Source organism: Phycodurus eques, chromosome 4 (assembly GCF_024500275.1).
Source record: "Phycodurus eques isolate BA_2022a chromosome 4, UOR_Pequ_1.1, whole genome shotgun sequence".
NCBI classification, from domain to species: domain Eukaryota; kingdom Metazoa; phylum Chordata; class Actinopteri; order Syngnathiformes; family Syngnathidae; genus Phycodurus; species Phycodurus eques.
In genome coordinates, this window is record NC_084528.1 from 14,932,563 (window position 1) to 14,950,642 (window position 18,080).

The 18,080-nt window shown below is 40.2% G+C and overlaps 2 protein-coding genes and 1 non-coding gene across 5 annotated transcripts; 1 reads left to right on the forward strand and 2 right to left on the reverse strand.

Moving 5' to 3' along the window:
• Positions 1-1,813: 1,813 nt before the first annotated feature.
• Positions 1,814-7,178, reverse strand: rps27.2 (ribosomal protein S27, isoform 2). Of its 3 annotated transcripts, none has more exons than XM_061674171.1 (4): positions 7,133-7,178; positions 6,607-6,715; positions 5,732-5,842; positions 1,814-3,030 (listed from the first exon to the last, which is right to left on the reverse strand). In XM_061674171.1, exons 1-4 carry the CDS (start codon positions 7,136-7,138, stop codon positions 3,002-3,004), a joined length of 255 nt encoding a protein of 84 aa, XP_061530155.1. In that variant the 5' UTR covers positions 7,139-7,178; the 3' UTR covers positions 1,814-3,001. The 3 variants fall into 3 exon arrangements, with proteins under 3 accessions (XP_061530155.1, XP_061530154.1, XP_061530153.1); XM_061674170.1 differs by having other exon boundaries at positions 7,088-7,140; XM_061674169.1 differs by lacking the exon at positions 7,133-7,178 and adding an exon at positions 6,926-7,081.
• On the reverse strand, positions 4,900-5,032 carry LOC133402226 (small nucleolar RNA SNORA13). Its single transcript, XR_009768502.1, has one exon. It is a non-coding gene; the product is annotated as a small nucleolar RNA SNORA13 (small nucleolar RNA).
• Positions 7,179-9,624: 2,446 nt separating the features above from the next.
• rab13 (RAB13, member RAS oncogene family) lies at positions 9,625-17,811 on the forward strand. Its single transcript, XM_061674185.1, has 8 exons — positions 9,625-10,074; positions 10,474-10,534; positions 12,994-13,054; positions 13,131-13,208; positions 13,994-14,083; positions 14,326-14,391; positions 14,482-14,532; positions 16,944-17,811. Exons 1-8 carry the CDS (start codon positions 9,951-9,953, stop codon positions 17,013-17,015), a joined length of 603 nt encoding a protein of 200 aa, XP_061530169.1. The 5' UTR covers positions 9,625-9,950; the 3' UTR covers positions 17,016-17,811.
• Positions 17,812-18,080: the final 269 nt, after the last annotated feature.

Genomic DNA, 18,080 nt, shown 5'->3' on the forward strand with positions numbered 1-18,080 from the left:
GATCTAGCGGTTTTTTATAGCGATGGTGAGCTGGTGCCCGTCCCAGCGTCCTCACCAGCCAGTGAAAAGGCAGATATACTGTAGAGAAACAACAATTTACACTCCACACTGGAAGGCCAGAGGCGAGATTGAAACTCTTGACTTGTAGAACAGAATGGCGGACATGCTAACCACTACGACTACTGACCTGCCCGCTGTCAAAAAATAACAAATAAAAAAATAAAAGGATTCAAACAAAATTTACCAAATACAAGTACAGCGGTGCCTTGAAACACAAGTGACCCGACCTGTTTTTTTGAGATACGAGCTGTTGTTCGGCTGAATTTTTGCTTGCGAGCAAAAATTTGAGATAAGAGAGCTGTATGGTGGCAGTGAAGTCAAGTGAACTCATATCTCACCAAGCAAGTTTGGCAGATAGTGGGCAATTCTTCAAAGAAGAGGCTTCAAGCGGTTTATTGCCTCTCCCTGTTGCGGTTTCATGTCAAACGAAACAGAAAACAAAGAGAATTACACATATTTAAAACAACCAGACAGCTAAGCCTTAACGTTGTTAAAGTAATGCTGAGTCGTGGTGTTCTAACCCTGTAATGGACATGTTTGATCACAAATGATGGAGGAACACATTTAGATAGAAAATATAACAATACTCGTATATATTCATTATCCTCTGCAAAGGACTAATAGATATAGACTAATAGATTAGCTGAGTACATCTCCATGTACGGTATATTCGAATGCCTGTATTATACTGCCTCCAAGTGGCCAAGGTACACACACCGGAAGGAGCAGCACAATGTCCATTGAAGTGAATTGTAAGCCAAAGAATAAATAAACAAAATGTGGCCAAAACGGTTTACTTTCTTTACAAGCTATTTAATTTTATCATTACTGTATCTTTATAGAGCAAAATATTATAGGGTGCTATTTTTCTTATTAAAAAACACATTACAAAGTACAAACATTTTTGTTTTTTCAGGGAGGCTGAAATGACAATGGCATTTCCTTTCATGTCAGTGCGTGGCGATGATTTGAGAGATGACTGTTTTGTGTTACACTCGTGGTCACAGAACAAATTAAACTTGTATCTCGAGGCATCACTGTATACAAATGCAGTGTGTGTGTGTGTGTGTCACTTTGTTGAAGCAGACATGCGGTCAAGCGTGTCACAACATGCAACATATTAGTGTGGACACACTGAGATTTCTGACAAGGGCTCATTCACTGCGAGAGTCATCCAGCCATCAAGTATCAAGACTTTTGTTTTTCTGCTCTTTTGTATTAAGCTGCAGTGGACATATTTGTGTCACGAACCTTTTGTGTTTTGTGACAAATTAAGTTATTTAAAACATTGGGGTAATTCAATTAATTTTAAGAGTATAAAATGCATCATTTGGCAAGAAATAATAGTCTTACCTTTGACCGCATGGAGACATGTGTAGCAAACTTATTTAAAATTACTACTACGTTGGGTACGATCATGTTAAAGCCAACAACAATCAGCATTAAGAAAAACTGGCACAATGGTGATGTTTCAATAACCATCAATGATGAATATAGTAATATAGTAACTGATAAGAGTCAATCAAAACAGCATCATCTTTGTAGGGGTGCTTAAAAAAAAAAAAGCATCTCGTTTGTGATTGCATTTCATTAGGCTCCTACTTCATCACAAGAAACTGCTACCGAATCAGTTGAATGCAATCCAGACAAGGAAATAACTTGAATGAGTGACATGATCAACCAGTGGAGATTTAAATATGCATGAGGATTTTGGAAGTGCGAGGGGATGGAAACAGATGGAACGTAATCACAATCAGATTCAATATCAGCTATATTTATTTCATTTTCATTTGGTCAACGAACAGGACAGCAACATTAAACACTACAGCAACATGAAAAACTGCATGAGAGCATAATTCAAAATTTAGTTTACAATTTGAAATAAACGACTGAAATGGCCAAAACCAAGCCATTGAAGAATGTTCATGTTTTAAAAACCAGATTCCAGCAAATGATTTTGTGCAACTTTATAACTATTCCCAGAAAGCACATGCAAAAATAGCCCCAAAAATGTATTAGTATGTCTTAAGCAAGCCTATATCAAAACTCAAGACAGGTCCTCCTCTGAACCAACCAGGGCGAAAAGGAAAAAAAAGGCCAATGAACAAACAGAACGAAGGTTGCGACGTCCAAGTCAAATGTTGACTTAACTGTTGCATTAATTTGGCAGGTATTAAGTAATAGTCTTTAATGAATCATGCAAAGTGCTGTACACACCAACATGATTGGAGCAAGGAACTGTCATTTCCAAGTGGAGCCACAGTGCGTCTCCCTTTGCATTGTTATTTAGAGCAGCTTTTCTCAACTGCAATTTTCCTACTGTTGCAAAGTCACAACACACTTTCATAGAATGATTTTTTTTTTAAACCCTGTTTGCGTTTGTGACACCACCAAAGGCATAGCCATGCCAAGCCTTGATATGTCTGCCAGCCAAAGGCTGAGCTGCACTGTATTTGTTTACACAGTGGCTAGAGAACAAGGAAGTAACATTTCTTGTCACTTTCGTACTATGCTCCGTGTGGTAACTTGGTACACTTTTGTACTGTACGTGAAAAATCAGAATAGAAATACATGTAATTTTATTACTAGTCATCTGTGACACAGTCATTGGTCCTGACACACCAGTTGAGAATCACTGATTTAGAGGTTGCGCTGAGGGAGCTCTCTCATCCCCTCAACCTTTCACATTAATAGTTTTGCTAATCTGAACTCATTTTAGCAAGTACATACAAAGCACTTTGGCAATAATAAAGATTAAATGTATTGGGTTTAGTTTTTAAAACAATGATTAAATGACAGGCGTGTAGCAGTAAAGGTCAAACATCCCTGTTTAACTTGTGTCACACGCTCTTGCTTTCCTGGGCTCCATTGCTCGACGCCACAGCAACAGCGCTGAATGAAAAACGTTGGGTCATTTTCAACCGCGTCGCTCCGATCCAAGTTAGTGTTGTTTCCTTCTGAACGAACATCCTGGGAAGACACGGAGACACAGATAGACATTTAGTCTAATCAATAGTCAAATAAAAAACCTCAGTGGAACACTTACAAATAGCCCTCAGAACATTTCAAGAATAAATGTACAATGTGATTGCCTCTGGAGGACTTTGTAAGTCATTTCACCTTAAGATGCCTTTGAGACTTTCCCATTTCACCCCCAAACATACAGTACTTGAGATTTTTCACAGAACTTCATATTCACTGCAACACTATATTGCCAAAAGTATTCGCTCACCCATCCAAATAATCGGAACTAGGTGTTCCAATAACTTCCATGGCCACTGGTGTATAAAATCAAGCACCTAGGCATGCAGACTATTTTTACAAACATTGGTGAAAGAATGGTTCGTTCTCAGGTGCTCAGTGAATTCCAGCGTGGAATTGTGATTGGATGGCACCTGTGCAACAAGTACAGTCATTAGACTTCCTCGCACCTAAATATTCCACACTCGACTGGCAGCTCTCTTATGAGAATGTGGAAGTGTTTGTGAATGACAGCAACTCAACCACAAAGCTGTAGGCCGCATAAACCGACAGAGCGGGGTCAGCGGATGCTGACGCACATAGTGCGAAGAGGTCGCCAACTTTCTGCCAAACCAATCGCTACAGACCTCCAAACTTCATGTGGCCTTCAGATTACCACAAGAACAGTGCGTAAAGAGCAGTGGTGCAAAGCACGCCCGCCACTGGACTCCGGAGCAGTGGAGACGAGTTCTCTGGAGTGACGAATCACGCTTCTCCATCTGGCAACCCAAAAAGACTGTGCACCTGTGTACAAAGCAAGGTCCACTAAGACATAGATGACAGAGTCTGGTGTGGATGAATTTGACTGGCCTCCACAGAGTCCTGATCTCAACCCGATAGAACACCTTTGGGATGAATTAAGAGTTTAGATTGAGAGCCAGACCTTCTCTACCAACATCACTTTGTGACCTCACAAATGCGCTTCTGGAAGAATGATCCAAAATTCCCATTAAACACACTCCTAAACCTTGTGGGCAGCCTTCCTAGAAGAGTTGAAGCTGTTATAGCTGCAAAGGGTGGACTGACGTCATTATTGAAACCTATGGATTGGGAATGGGACGTCACTTAAATTCATGTGAGTCAAAGCAGGTGAGCGAATACTTTTAGCAATATAGAGTATAAATAGATGTTATGCTGTTAGAACTAATTGTTTGTCAAGCTCACATTTTTTAAATAAATTAACCACAGCAGACAATGCACATGCAAACAGCAAAATAAGTGACCTTCCTGACAGGGTGGACATTTTTGGTTGTTAGCATTTAATGAGGACACAGTGGACCTTCACTTCGCAAACAGGTTCCGAGGTAAACCAATTAGGAGGTTTTTTTTTTTTGTTTGTTTTGTTTTTTTTAATAGAGATCATCTCCTTTTAAGTTTTCACATTGTGGTCATGTGAAGACTGAATGTGATGCCCACTTTAAATTCCCCAAAGTCTGCGCACTTATTTGGTGTGCAAACTGTGTCACAGTATAAATCGATAACAGACACTAATTCAATCTACCCGATAAGAGTGACATCTAGACAAATGTGCTCTCTCCAGTGACTGGTCCACTTTCCAGAAAGGAAAGGGGCGCGTCAGGTGAACCATTACCGTCAACAAGTGCAGCTCACCGGGAAGGCCACGGTTTCCATGGCAGCAATACACTGACAAAGGGAGCCAGGATGCTCCAGTACAAACAAACCTGGATCTGTGGCTGTCTTGCAGTGTCAAGTGCTACAAAGCTTCTTCCGGTGCAGCCACATTTCTTTATAACCACCTTTACACACCATCAGCCTTCTGCTCTCCGCTCTCTTTCATCCACATAAAACCCACACCTTGTTTGTGCTTGCAGCTGAATGTGTTCGAAATGCATCGGTGATGATGAATTTCCACCACAGCTGCAAGAATCAATGTCTGCCTTAGTTGACACCCTTTTCACAACGGATGCAATGAAAGGGCAACACAAAGGCAATGATTTACGATGGACTGGGTATAGATCGGTTGTGTCACGCCGCCCAAACACATCATAGCAAAACACTGAAAGCTTCAGGGTGAAGTGAAGTTTCGATTCCTTTCGAAATTCTAAGGCCCTGTAATGCTTGTTTAAATTTGCATGTAAGCCCTTTGCAATACTGTTGTAAGCATCTTTAGTAAAAGGAACCCTGCTTTTTTTTTTTTTTTTTATTCCCGACCCCCCCTATAGTGCACAAACGTATTTTTTTTTAATCCATCAGCAGCAAACTAGTACTGCTAACACTAATAATAAATTGGAATGTCAAGATTTTTCTCACACACACACAAAACAAATGTCTCCAAAATGTTCTTGTACCCATGTCATTTAGAACACAATGTTTTAACATCTGAATAACATTGACGGTGGGTAACTAATCTTTACACTTGTATAGCAGTTAAGAATGTTATGCATTAAATACAGATTATTTTAAGCAATTTTTTTTAATCTTCATTCATCACAGTGGAAAAAATTTTTCACAGTTAGCCCTTTGAGCTTCCACTATATTTTACACTAAAGTTGGGTGATACACTTTCAACAAACCAGTGTCATAACTATATTAAAGGCCCAAAAGTAGTTTAATAGTGGGGTTTTTTTTTTTTTTTTTTAGACCTACAAGTGTGCGGTTGTGTGCAGACTGTACTTAAAATATTGCATACCTTCTGTCAGGCGAGCTTTACCACCTGTAGGCTGACAGAGGACCGTGGAGCAGCCGACACACAACACCACAGTCTGAGCGTGACTGAATACGGTGGTGATCTTGTAGCAACCTGAAAGCACAAGCCAGTATTACACTATCGTGTGTGTGTGTGTGTGTGTGTGTGTGCGCGCGCGTGTGCTCGTGCGCATGTGCTCGTGGGAGCACTTGCAAAGGAGTCATTTCAAACTCAATTCAGTGGCTGCCACGAGAGTCAGTGTGTGCCTTATCTGACACCCCCATCACGACACAGATCAATGAGAGGGCAACACATAAAGGCAAAGTATGTGTATCAAATATATGTTTGCTAAATACTTAATTTGCTCTCGACAGCAGTGATTCTGAAAATGTGGTACGGATACCACTAGTGGTACGCACTGAATCACTGCATTCAATGTTCAAACTGTTCATAATGTTACACAGGCTTACATTTTTTTTTAATTTCTTAAGCACAGTTCAGTTGTATTTAACTTATACATTTACATTTGTAAATGTATAAGTTATACAAATAATACATTTGTTATTTAATATTTGAGAACTTTATTATTAAACAGAGCTTTATTTTCAAACACTTATTGAGGTACAACTATTTAACTTGCAACACATTTTCAAGTTTTTGATTTTCCTATATTATTTAAGCACAGTGTTAATGTTCAAACTGTTCATGTTAGAGTGGAATACAATCACATCCAATGTAGTTTATAGGAACAAAACATTTATGAACACTTGAGACTTCTACACAACTGCATTTTTTAAATATACTGATCATGACGGTGGTACTTGGAGAGAAATATATTGTTAGGTGGTACATGATAGAAACCATGTTAACAAACAGACCTGGGCATTTGACGTCCATAAAATAGGAATTTGGACTCTGGACTAGACGTTTCTTCTTGTGTCTCCTCTTCTCCTCCTCAGAGGAGGGATGCAACAGATCCTTTGCAAGCTGCAAGTTCAAACAGATTTTTATTTTTTTCCCCCCAGCTAAATCAAGAGTAAATAACCACCATAATTATTGGACGTGAAAAGCCAACATGAAGATACTGTATGAAAGTTTAATTTTGGCAACCTGAAAAGAACAACTATGTTTGAGTAACGAAGCAATATAATCATGTTAAAATAATGTCTGTGTTACGGCTCAAGGACACGGACGCACACATCGCCAATCGACAACGCGTGCTGCTTTGTCGTCCACGTGTCTCGCCATATTGCGTCCTTTCTCGGCTCATTATTTGTGCATCACGCGCGGAGACTCGACGTAAATGGAAAAGAACAAAAACACACATTTATCCCGAAGTAATTCTAGCAGTTTACACACTTTTAAACGACGGACGACTACTTGCGTGATCGTAACGGCACTTACGGGCATGTCTGGACTTGTTTGGACTCGAGCCGGAAGAAGACACAAAATGACGCGCCGGAAGTTGTTAGCTAATGGGGCGGCATACTTCACGTGACCCCGGAACAATTATAAAAATGTTACTCTGGGTTTGGTATACTGTACTAAAGTTTGATATTTAAGAGGTACCTTATGTTTTAGTAATTATTATTATTATTCATATTGATATATATATTCATATTGACTAAATATATGACAATATATATTCATATTGACTAAAGCTAGAAGCCATTTACCTCTCGTGAGATATTTTAATGACTGAGAAATGATAGCATGTAAACTAGGTTAATCAACAAACTTGTTTTAGCTAGTTGCCAAACATTTATTGAAGGGAAATATTACCGATTTTTTTTTTTTTTTAATGGTTCTATACCAATAGTTGTCCAAAGAACCACGAGAATCCCAAGTTATCCAACTATTTCTGAAAATGTGTCACCCTCACAAGTGTCTCCACCGATGACTTGGCAGTCAGGCTCGCCAAAGTTCCAGAAAGAACCACTTTCACGCACACTCATCAAAGCCTAAGGGTAAGCAGAGCTGCAGTGTTATGCAAAGATCAGAGTAACCCTTACCACCATCCCTTTTTGGAACCGCTTACAGTCTTAACAGTGTTACGTGTTTGGCCCTCATAGATTAGCATTATAACAGCGTTAGTCCCTAATAAACGACAGTTCGTTGACCGGTGAATTGGTTGACAGGATGGCTTTGTAGGTTATAGGTGGTTGTGTTCGGTGATGTTTCCAATGCGCTACAAAAATGCTTTTATTATCTTTTATTATCTTTGATTTCCACACTTGCATGCAGCAGGCCAACACTTGCCACCAAGCGAAAGCCGAAACAACGGCGTGCAACTCACAGTCAGAGGAGGCAGACCACCTATGAGCCCACATATAATCTAGATTTATTTTACAGCAGTGGTGCAACGAGTGATTGGTTAACCGAAAACTAATCCACTATGAAATGAATCAGTAACTATTTTGATAAACGTTTAGAGACCTTGTTTAACTTAAAATGCAAATCCTCAGAATTTTAGCCTGTAGTCCTCCATGAAAGCACACTGATTATCTTCATGTTTAATCGAAATAAGACATCACAAAATCACAAAAACATCTGTTTTTACTTATGAAAACAGTGGTCAACATTTTTGCCTAATTTCTGACATTTTACTGACCAAAGGAGTAACCGAATCATGATACATTTATGCTTGTGCATTTTCTGCACTGTCAATTTGAAATAATTTTCAAATGTTTCTTTCTTTAAAAAATAACAGATTAATCGATTATTAAAAATAATCATTAGTTGCAGCCCAACTTTGCAGACTGCGTTATCTTTCTCTGCCTAATAATGTCCACATTTCAGCCTAAAAGAACTCACACTTTGAATTTAAGAAAACATGTTGCATTTTTTTTCTTTATGTAATCTCTGCCTGGTAGACAATATTGTACTGTTGTTTATAAGTGTGAAAAATAAATTAATTCACGACCATTTATTGTGGCAGAATTTTCCTTGATTTATGTGATTATACTAATATTTAGTTTTTGTTTTTTTTAGTTAGTGTTTTTGTTGGGCCATATCTGAAGTTGTGCATCCCTATTTTATAATTTAGTCATGTAAAAATAATGATAAATTGGAAGATACCAGTAACTGGGAAGGGGGAAGTCTGGGCATCCCTGCTAAAGCTACTGCCCCCGCGACCCGACCCGGATAAGCGGTATAAAATGGATGGATGGACCAGTAACTCAGTATTTATTATTATTATTTATTATGGCGGCATGGTGTACGACTGGTTAGCACCTCTGCCTCCAGTTCTGGGGACCGGGGTCAAATCCCCGGCCCCGCTTGTGTGAAGTTTGCATGTTCTCCCCGTGCCTGCGTGGGTTTTCTCCGGGCATTCCGGTTTCCTCCCACATCCCAAAAACATGCATGGTAGGTTGATTGGAGACTCTAAATTGCCCGTAGGTGTGAAGGTGAGTGCGAATGGTTGTTTGTTTGTATGTGCCCTGCGATTGACCAGTTCAGGGTGTACCCCGCCTCCTGCCCGAAAATAGCTGGGATAGGCTCCAGCATGCCCGCGACCCTAGTGAGGGGGTAATGTAATGCGTAATGGAAAATTTATGAATATTATTATTATTATTACTTTTTTTTTATTAAACTGACTACTTAATTGCTTTTACTCGAGAAATTATTTGGAAGACTTTTTTTTTCTAATTTTACTTTTCCAATATTATTCCGAAGGCTCTTACTTGAATGCAATTGTGGTTACTCTACATTATAAACACCTCATGTGTTTCCTACCAAGCTCTTATTGAAGCGATCCCCAAGTTAGTAGCCATTCAAATGACGCCATCTAGTGTATTTTGCAAGTAATGCGCGTCTGAGAGATACTCCCACGAAGCTCCCACCACGGAAGCTCTGGGCTGACTGTAAATTTTGTGTGTGTGTGTGTGTGTGCGTGTGTGTGTGTGTGTGTGGGAGGGGGGGGGGGGTAGGCAGAAAAAACACGTATACACTTTGGAATGTTTGCAAAGGGAGACAAAAGAGATTTTTGTTGAAAGTAAGGCGACTTTTGCGCGGTGATGTGTGCGGATGTGAAGTACTGGTCAACAACGCTGCTCAACCCAAACGGGACAGAAGAGAGGCGCTGAGGGGGATCCGAGTTTGCCGGCGTCAAGTTTGACAAGGGAGGGGAGCGGAGGCGAGGGGAGGGGGGAGTTTTGCAACAACAACAAAAAAGACGAAGGAATTCTGTTAACTTCTCAATTTGCAGGAGCTTCTCTAAACCATGGCGAAAAAGTATGATTTTCTGTTCAAGTTGCTGCTCATCGGGGACAGTGGAGTCGGCAAAACATGTCTGATCATTCGCTTTGCTGAGGACAATTTCAACTCCACCTACATCTCAACTATCGGTAGGTCTACAAAAATATTCTGTTTTTCTTTTAGTGTGTGCGCGTGTCACCTTTTACGATTGACACACTCCCGATCTACTTTTGTTGTTGTTGTTGTGTCTAGACTGGCCCGTGCCTTCTTTTTCACAATTTGTTCTTCTCCTGATTCATGATGTGAACTGACGCACGCACGCACGCGTACACGCAAATCCCATTCTTCCACCCACACTCATTCCAATCTTTCTAACCATCTCTCCCTGTGAGTTTGAACCAGTCTCCACCCATGCGGACTGTGACCTATATATGCTACACTGTGTACGTGTGTATGTGTGGGTGTGTTCAAATCTAAGGCATTTTACTGATTGTTTTGCCCCAACCACCCCACTCTCCACCCCCCACCCCCCACCCCTCTGCTCCCAGGCATCGACTTTAAAGTTAAAACGATTGAAGTGGACGGAAAGAAAGTGAAACTGCAAGTATGGTAAGGGATGATGCTGCGTTTTGACTGTTTTGAAATGTACATCACATGACACTTGTTTGGATTCTGTATATACACCGTCATGAGCACACGCGCAATAGTAAGACTTATTAAAATAGTTACAAATATATTATTAAATGTTAAAACGTCTGTCATTACATCGATAATAAAGCTAATCCAAGGGGCAGTCTTATATGATGTAGCGCAAATCTATACTTGAGTAAAAGAACAAGTATCTTAACAGAAAATAATTTTGGTAGAAGTTGAAGTCACATTGTAGAATAATATTCGAGTAAAAGTTTTAAGGTTTCCGACATTTGCTCTGCTGAAGTATAGATTTATTTTCCGATATTAGATGGACTCACCTAGTATTGGAAGTAAACAGAAATGTATTACAAAAAAAGTGAGTGGGTAGAATGTTTATTTTTTATTTTTTATTGCCTCTAGCACTACCCGATAGACCTCTATCCCTACCACATCAGACAGACAGTACTATTCTTCATCTTAGTTTTTTCCGGTTCAGCCATGACGTTCAACCAACAATTTCTTCAGATTTTATTTTGTCATAACGAGTAACAAAGATGGTTATGGGAAATGTATTGGAGTCAAATTATACATTTTATTTAGGAAATTTAGTGGAGTAGAAGTGGAAGTTGCCAGAAATATAAATGGCGAATTAAAGTACAGATACGTGAAATTCTACTTAAGTGCCAAATTATTTGTACTCCATTACATTACAAGCCTGTGGACGGGTATTAACCTGACACAGTGATCATTATTGTGGTTGTACTGGTATCCAACTACTGCACCATGAGAGCTATTTCTTGTATAATTCATGCATATTTTTATTCGATTTATTCAAATTGCAAAAAAATCTATTTTTCCCATTGAAAAGGGAAATAATCTTTTCTAGGGTGAACCTATCACTTTCACAAAACCTTTATTAACTGTACAGACAATGTTCAAAGAAACATTTTAAGATTGGTAACTGTCATAAAAGTGTAAAAATAAGAAGAATTGGATTGAGATGTACAACTGTAAGACAGATGTACAACTGTAAAACAGTTTTAACTTTAAAGACAATCTGAAAATTATTTATGCGGCATACCTCAAAGTCATCTAATCTTTTACAGTAAATACTGATTCATGTCAAATAAATGTGTTTCATCTTTGTAAAATAAAAAAAAGAATACAAAAAAAACTCTTAACTTGGCTAACAACAAAATGTCATGTACTGTATGCTGGACAGCTGGAGTCATAGCGCTTTCAATGTGACTCTGCTTACTTCACCTCACTTCCTCCATATTCTTCTTTTCTTACCTTCTTCTCTTAACACCCCTTGTTTGGGAGTGTTGCTTAGAAAGCCAAAGAAAAAGCAAAACACAGGCACAGAGTTAGTTCTTCAGTGCTCACTGAATTTGGCACTCTCATGAGGGGCGCTGAGGTTTTGCGAGATTCGATTGTGGAGTCTTCATTAGTGGTCCTAGCCAATTGCAAACCGTCCCTGCCTTTAACATTTTGTTTCTGAATTATTATTTTTTTTTAAACTTACGTCTTCTTTTTAAAAATCTAATGTCAGTTAATTAGCATGCTAATAAAAGATAGACATTACAAGGGGTCGTAGAGCACAGTGTGCCTAACACTAACATTAGAGGTTATTGAAGATTTGAAGTTGGAACCTCCCCTCGCCATAATATGACAACATACTATAGTCATTAAGAATAAAGCTGTCTTAATACCTGCATCATTTGCTTGTATCTCCTCTTCTTATTTTCTTTTACAATTTGAAGCCATCAGGTACTTTGACCTTTTTCTCTCCATGCTTCCAATATGTGTAACTTAAATTTGTCATCATTCCCCAAGACCCCCACCCAGCCGTGCATCTCTTCAACAGAGGAAGACTCCTCAAGGGGGTGCAAATTCCCCCTACACGTCAATGATTAACAGCATGCTATTACTCAAAAGAACGGAGCAATTTTTAAAAATTATTATTTTGTCGTGTGTCCCCCCCCCCCCCCCCCCCCCCCCCCAATGCCACCCTGTGCAGCCTCCCGAAATATACATGCCTGAAACCAACAATTGGATGTCATCCATGTCAGCAACTCTTCATTGGGAAATAAAGTGCCACAAAAAGCCAAACAAACACCCATATTTAATACTTTGGTGTGGTGCTCATGCACGACTGTGGTTCAAACACCGAAATTTAATGCGACTTTAGAGAGGTCAAATTCTGAATTCCTCAGTGGTTCCACTGTGCTTTATAATGACATGATTTCCTTTTCTGCTTGTAACCTCTCTGCTGCCACTTCAAGTCAGATTCATTGCTTGTGTCTGCACACATTCTTGGCAACACGATGACAGCCATTTTGTTCCCTGCCAAAATTTTAATAATGCACCCCGCAGATGCAAAGTGCAGCCCTGCTTTCTGTCCACTCTGTTTTGACCACTTTCGCCTCACGCAGGGACACGGCGGGGCAAGAGAGGTTTAAGACCATCACCACAGCCTACTACAGAGGAGCCATGGTAAGCCCTGGAGTTGCAGGCCTTTGTGTTCACAACATACTGTCAAGTAGATGACCTCTCTTACACTCTCTGCCAGGGCATCATCCTGGTGTACGACATCACAGACGAGAAATCCTTCGAAAACATCCAGAACTGGATGAAGAGCATCAAAGAAGTGAGGTTATTTCGCTTGCAGGAAACATATAAAAATAGTGCTTTCAGTGAGTAGCGTCCATGTTAGTCATGAGTGTCTGGCTTGACTCACTCCAAGTACTGCACTACTGTTAAAGAAACACTTCTGCTTTAGTTGAAATACTTTTAATGAAATATTCTAAACAAGTGGAGGTGTACGTCAAACAATACATGGATCACAAGACATTTGCGCTCACTGGGCTTCACAATTCATCAAATGAGATCCAATACAAGAGTTGTACAATATTCGGCATCACAATGAGTGGCATTGCAGATTGCAGCATTACTATTTGATTGACAGTTGACTATTGAGCAGGGCGTGGTTTCAACGCATTCAGCGGACACACCCACAGAGTTCGGAGCTGAGAGAATGGCTTGATTTCTCACGATTTTGAAGCCTTGTTTTTATTTTTTTTTCTATATCTGATGATTACTTGAATCAATTCCATTTGGCAGGGTTGTTAACAACACACTTCTCTGTGGTGTGTCAAATTTAAATATTTCTTTTCACTTTACAAGGTGTTTAAGCCCTGTACATGACGTGTGACTTTCGAAACAGATGCAAATCCACTCACCTTCTATCAAATGCTATCAGCAATCTAGCCTTCGAAATAAAAATTGGGATTGTGTTTGAAACATCCATCATCTTGTTTGTTTGTTGGCTTGCAATATCGGTACTGTCTGTTTCTCCCTTGAATGCAGCGCCCTGCCAACATCTGATGCAGCTGAACTCAGCCTAATCAATCTATTTCACCCCTTCTTTCCCAGAATGCATCCGCAGGGGTGAGTCGAATGTTGCTTGGTAATAAGTGTGACATTGAAGCAAAGCGCAAAGTTACCAAGGAGACAGGAGAAAAGGTGAGCTGACCCTGACAGAAATGGCCATTTGTGTGCAATTTCGTTTTGCTTTTTTTCTACATTTTTCAGTATGAGTGACATATATGAGAGCTTGTTGACAGTGATGATTACAGGGAGGGATTGTTTGCGTAACGTGCACGCATTTGGTAGCTCGCCGTTCTGTTTACTTGCGATAAGAAACGGGAAGCGATTACGATCTATATCCTGGCACTGCGTAATTATGCCATGCTTGTTGTTTACAGCTGGCTAAGGATCACGGCATCAGGTTCTTTGAAACCAGCGCCAAGTCCAGTATTAATGTTGAGGAGGTCAGCTGCAATGCAACAAACCTTAACCATATCGAGCTGTGTAAAAGACATTAACATTCATTTTTGTCTGTGTCTATTTCCATTTTGTAGTCCTTCTTGTCGTTGGCAAGAGACATACTTCACAAATCCAGCAAGAAACACGTAAGTCAAACATTACAGCAGGCGTGGGCAAAATTTTGTGCTCCAGGGTCACATTTGAATTTATGTAACGGACAGCTTTTACCTAATTCATAGATGAGGTAGAAAAAAACACATACCGTAATTTCTCGTGTATAATGCGCATTTCTTTCCCCCAAAAATGGTCAAAAGTCAATAGTGCGCATTATATATATAGTGGGAAAAAAAAGTATTTAGTCAGCCACCAATTGTGCGTTCTCCCACTTAAAAAGATGAGAGAGCTCTGTAATTTATATCAAAGGTATACCTCACCGGCGGCACGGTGGACAACTGGTTAGAGCGTCAGCCTCACAGTTCTGAGGACCGGGGTTCAATCCCCGGCCCCGCCTGTGTGGAGTTTGCATGTTCTCCCCGTGGCTGCGTGGGTTTTCTCCGGGCACTCCGGTTTCCTCCCACATCCCAAAAACATGCATGGTAGGTTAATTGAAAACTCTAAATTGCCCGTAGGTGTGAAGGTGAGTGCAAATGGTTGTTTGTTTGTATGTGCCCTGCGTTTGGCTGGCATCCAGTTCAGGGTGTACCCCGCCTCCTGCCCAATGATAGCTGGGATAGGCTCCAGCACGCCCGCGACCCTAGTGAGGGGAAGCGGCTCAGAAAATGGATGGATGGATGGTATACCTCACCAATGAGAGACAAAATAAGGAGAAAAAAAATCCCGAAAATCACATTGTCTGATTTTGAAATAATTTATTAGAAAATTAAGAAAATATGTATTTGGTCAATAACAAAAGTTCATCTCAATACTTTGTTATGTACCCTTTGTTGGCAATGACAGAGGTCAAACGTTTTCTGTAAGTCTTCCCAAGGTTTTCACACACTGTTGCTAGTATTTTGGCCCCTTCCTCCATGCAGATCTCCTCTAGAGCAGTGATGTTTTGGGGCTGTCGCTGGGCAACACAGACTTTCAACTCCCTCCAAAGATTTTCTATGGGGTTGAGATCTGTAGACTGGCTAGGCCACTCCAGGACCTTGAAATGCTTCTTACGAAGCCACTCCTTCGTTGCCCGGGCGGTGTGTTTGGGATCATTGTCATGCTGAAAGACCCACCCCCTTTTCATCTTCAATGCCCTTGCTGATGGAAGGCGATTTTCACTCCAAATCTCACGATACATGTCCCCATTCATTCTTTCCTTTACACGGATCAGTCGTCCTGGTCCCTTTGCAGAAAAACAGCCCCAAAGCATGATGTTTCCATGCCAATGCTTGACAGTAGGTATGGTGTTCTTTGGATGCAACTCGGCATTCATTCTCCTCCAAACACGACAAGTTGAGTTTTTACCAAAAAGTTCTATTTTGGTTTCATCTGACTATATGACATTCTCCCTGTCCTCTTCTAGATCATCCAAATGCCCTCTAGCAAACTTCAGATGGGCCTGGACTTGTACTAGCTTAAGCAGGGGGACACGTCTGGCACTGCAGGATTTGAGTCCCTGGCGGCGTAGTGTGTTACTGATGGTAGCCGTTGTTACTTTGGTCCCAGCTCTCTGCCGGTCATTCACTAGGCCCCCCACCCCCCCCCGGTTCGGGGATTTTTGCTCACTGTTCTTGTGATCATTTTGACCCCGCAGGGAGATCTTGCATGAGAGTCGCAGATCGAGGGAGATTATCAGTGGTCTTGTATGTGTTCCATTTTCTAATAATTGCTCCCACAGTTGATTTCTTCACACCAAACTGCTTACCTATTGCAGATTCAGTCTTCCCAGCCTGGTGCAGGTCTACAATTTTGTTTCTGGTTTCCTTTGACAGCTCTTTGGTCTTGGCCATAGTGGAGTTTGGAGTGTGACTGCTTGAGGTTGTGGACAGGTGTCTTTTATACTGATGAGTTCAAACAGGTGCCATTAATACAGCTAACAAGTGGAGGACAGAGGAGCCTCTTAAAGAAGAAGTTACAGGTCTGTGAGAGACAGAAATCTTGCTTGTTTGTAGGTGACCAAATAACTTATTGTTCACCATAATTTGCTAATAGATTCTTTAAAAATCAGACAATGTGATTTTCGGGATTTTTTTCTCATTTTTAGGCGAGGTATACCTATGATAAAAATTACAGGCCTCTCTCACAATTGGTGGCTGACTAAATACTTTTTTGCCCCACTGTAGGTATAGGAAAAGGAAAAAAAACTTTCACATTTTATAAATGTATGTATGTAAATGACGAGAAATTACCTGAAATTGATCAAATTTGGCCCGATTGTCGGTTTGTGTGTACCCTGCTTAACATTCATTTAAAAAAGCATCAAACAATAAAGAACATCAGATAAAAAAACAACAAGCAATATTTACAGATTACATTTTAAACAGGTGAATTTTGAGGGAGGAGTTGAGTAATTCTGAGCAGGTCCTTCATGTCCTTATTCTTTTTTACCTCTGTTCAAAAGGGTCCCACAGGCCGTGAGGTGAAGATCACCAGCAGCACACAGAAAAAAACTTCCAAATGTGCTCTTCTCTAGACACGGAACACACACACACACACACACACACACACACACACACACACACACACACACACACACACTGTGCCAGTTGCTTTTCAATTTAAAGGAACACATCATTATGAATCTGACACACAACTAGTCTCATGTCTCCATCTGCTGGCGAATGTCACCAATATGTATGGCACATTTCTTGATCTTTGCAGTGTCTCCACACAAGTGCATTGGATTCCATTTCCCATCATAAAACTGTAGGTGGCAAATCATTTCAACAAGGATTTTTAATCCGTTCCACACATTTCTACTTGTAGCCTGGGCAATATGTGTTACCACCCTATCACCAAATGCTAAAACAGAGGGCAAGTGAGTGTTTGTGAGATGCGATTGTGTTGTTTTTAAGACGCTCCCAATGTGGCCTCCAATATGCTCAACTCTTGATGTGGGCCTTGAGCATTTCATTCATTCATGTTACATGTTTAGAATCAAGCACAAGTAGCAAATAGAGGGAAGGTAAGACATCATGAAACTAAATATGTGAAAAAGTAAACATTATATGAAAAGACTGGTTATGTGGACGTTTGAGGCAGTCATAAGTGCAACATCGAAGATGTGAGGAGAGAGGATGGATGAAGCAAGTGAATGAGTCAGATGTGTGATTTGTGAGACCGTTTGAGCGCATTTCCCGTTCACTCAAAAGTACTGTGATGACAGCACCTCACCATTTTTCAAAAACACATCCTGCATCTTGGTAGGCTTCACTATATTTGGATTTGGTTTGTGGCCACACTTGTGGGATTAAAAAATTAACAAAAAATGAAGGCATTGGTATTTTTTTGTGTGTGATTTGAAAACAACTAACAAAAACGACTGCTTGATCAATACTCAACCGTTAGGGCTCTTTCCACTTTATTTTTCTAGACCCTTTATCCATTGTTCGGGAAGTGACATTTTTCACACAGATATGCAGCAAAGTGTAGCATTAGAGCCATATCCATCACCAAAATGATTCAAGCAATTAGAAATAAACAAGCTTCCATTGTTTTTTTTCTGTTGACACAGTCAGAAATAAAACTATAATATATA

What these genes read in the sequence shown, in the direction of transcription:
- rps27.2 (XM_061674170.1), bottom strand. Translation starts at nt 7,138, where the DNA reads ATGCCCGTAAGTGCCGTTACGATCACGCAAGTAGTCGTCCGTCGTTTA. An exon ending in TATGGACGTCAAATGCCCAG is followed by an intron (nt 5,843 to 6,606) that starts GTCTGTTTGTTA and finishes TTGTGCTTTCAG; the next exon opens with GTTGCTACAAGATCACCACC. An exon ending in TAAAGCTCGCCTGACAGAAG is followed by an intron (nt 3,031 to 5,731) that starts GTATGCAATATT and finishes GTGTCTTCCCAG; the next exon opens with GATGTTCGTTCAGAAGGAAA.
- rab13 (XM_061674185.1), top strand. Translation starts at nt 9,951, where the DNA reads ATGGCGAAAAAGTATGATTTTCTGTTCAAGTTGCTGCTCATCGGGGAC. An exon ending in CCAGTATTAATGTTGAGGAG is followed by an intron (nt 14,392 to 14,481) that starts GTCAGCTGCAAT and finishes TCCATTTTGTAG; the next exon opens with TCCTTCTTGTCGTTGGCAAG. An exon ending in ACAAATCCAGCAAGAAACAC is followed by an intron (nt 14,533 to 16,943) that starts GTAAGTCAAACA and finishes TCTGTTCAAAAG; the next exon opens with GGTCCCACAGGCCGTGAGGT.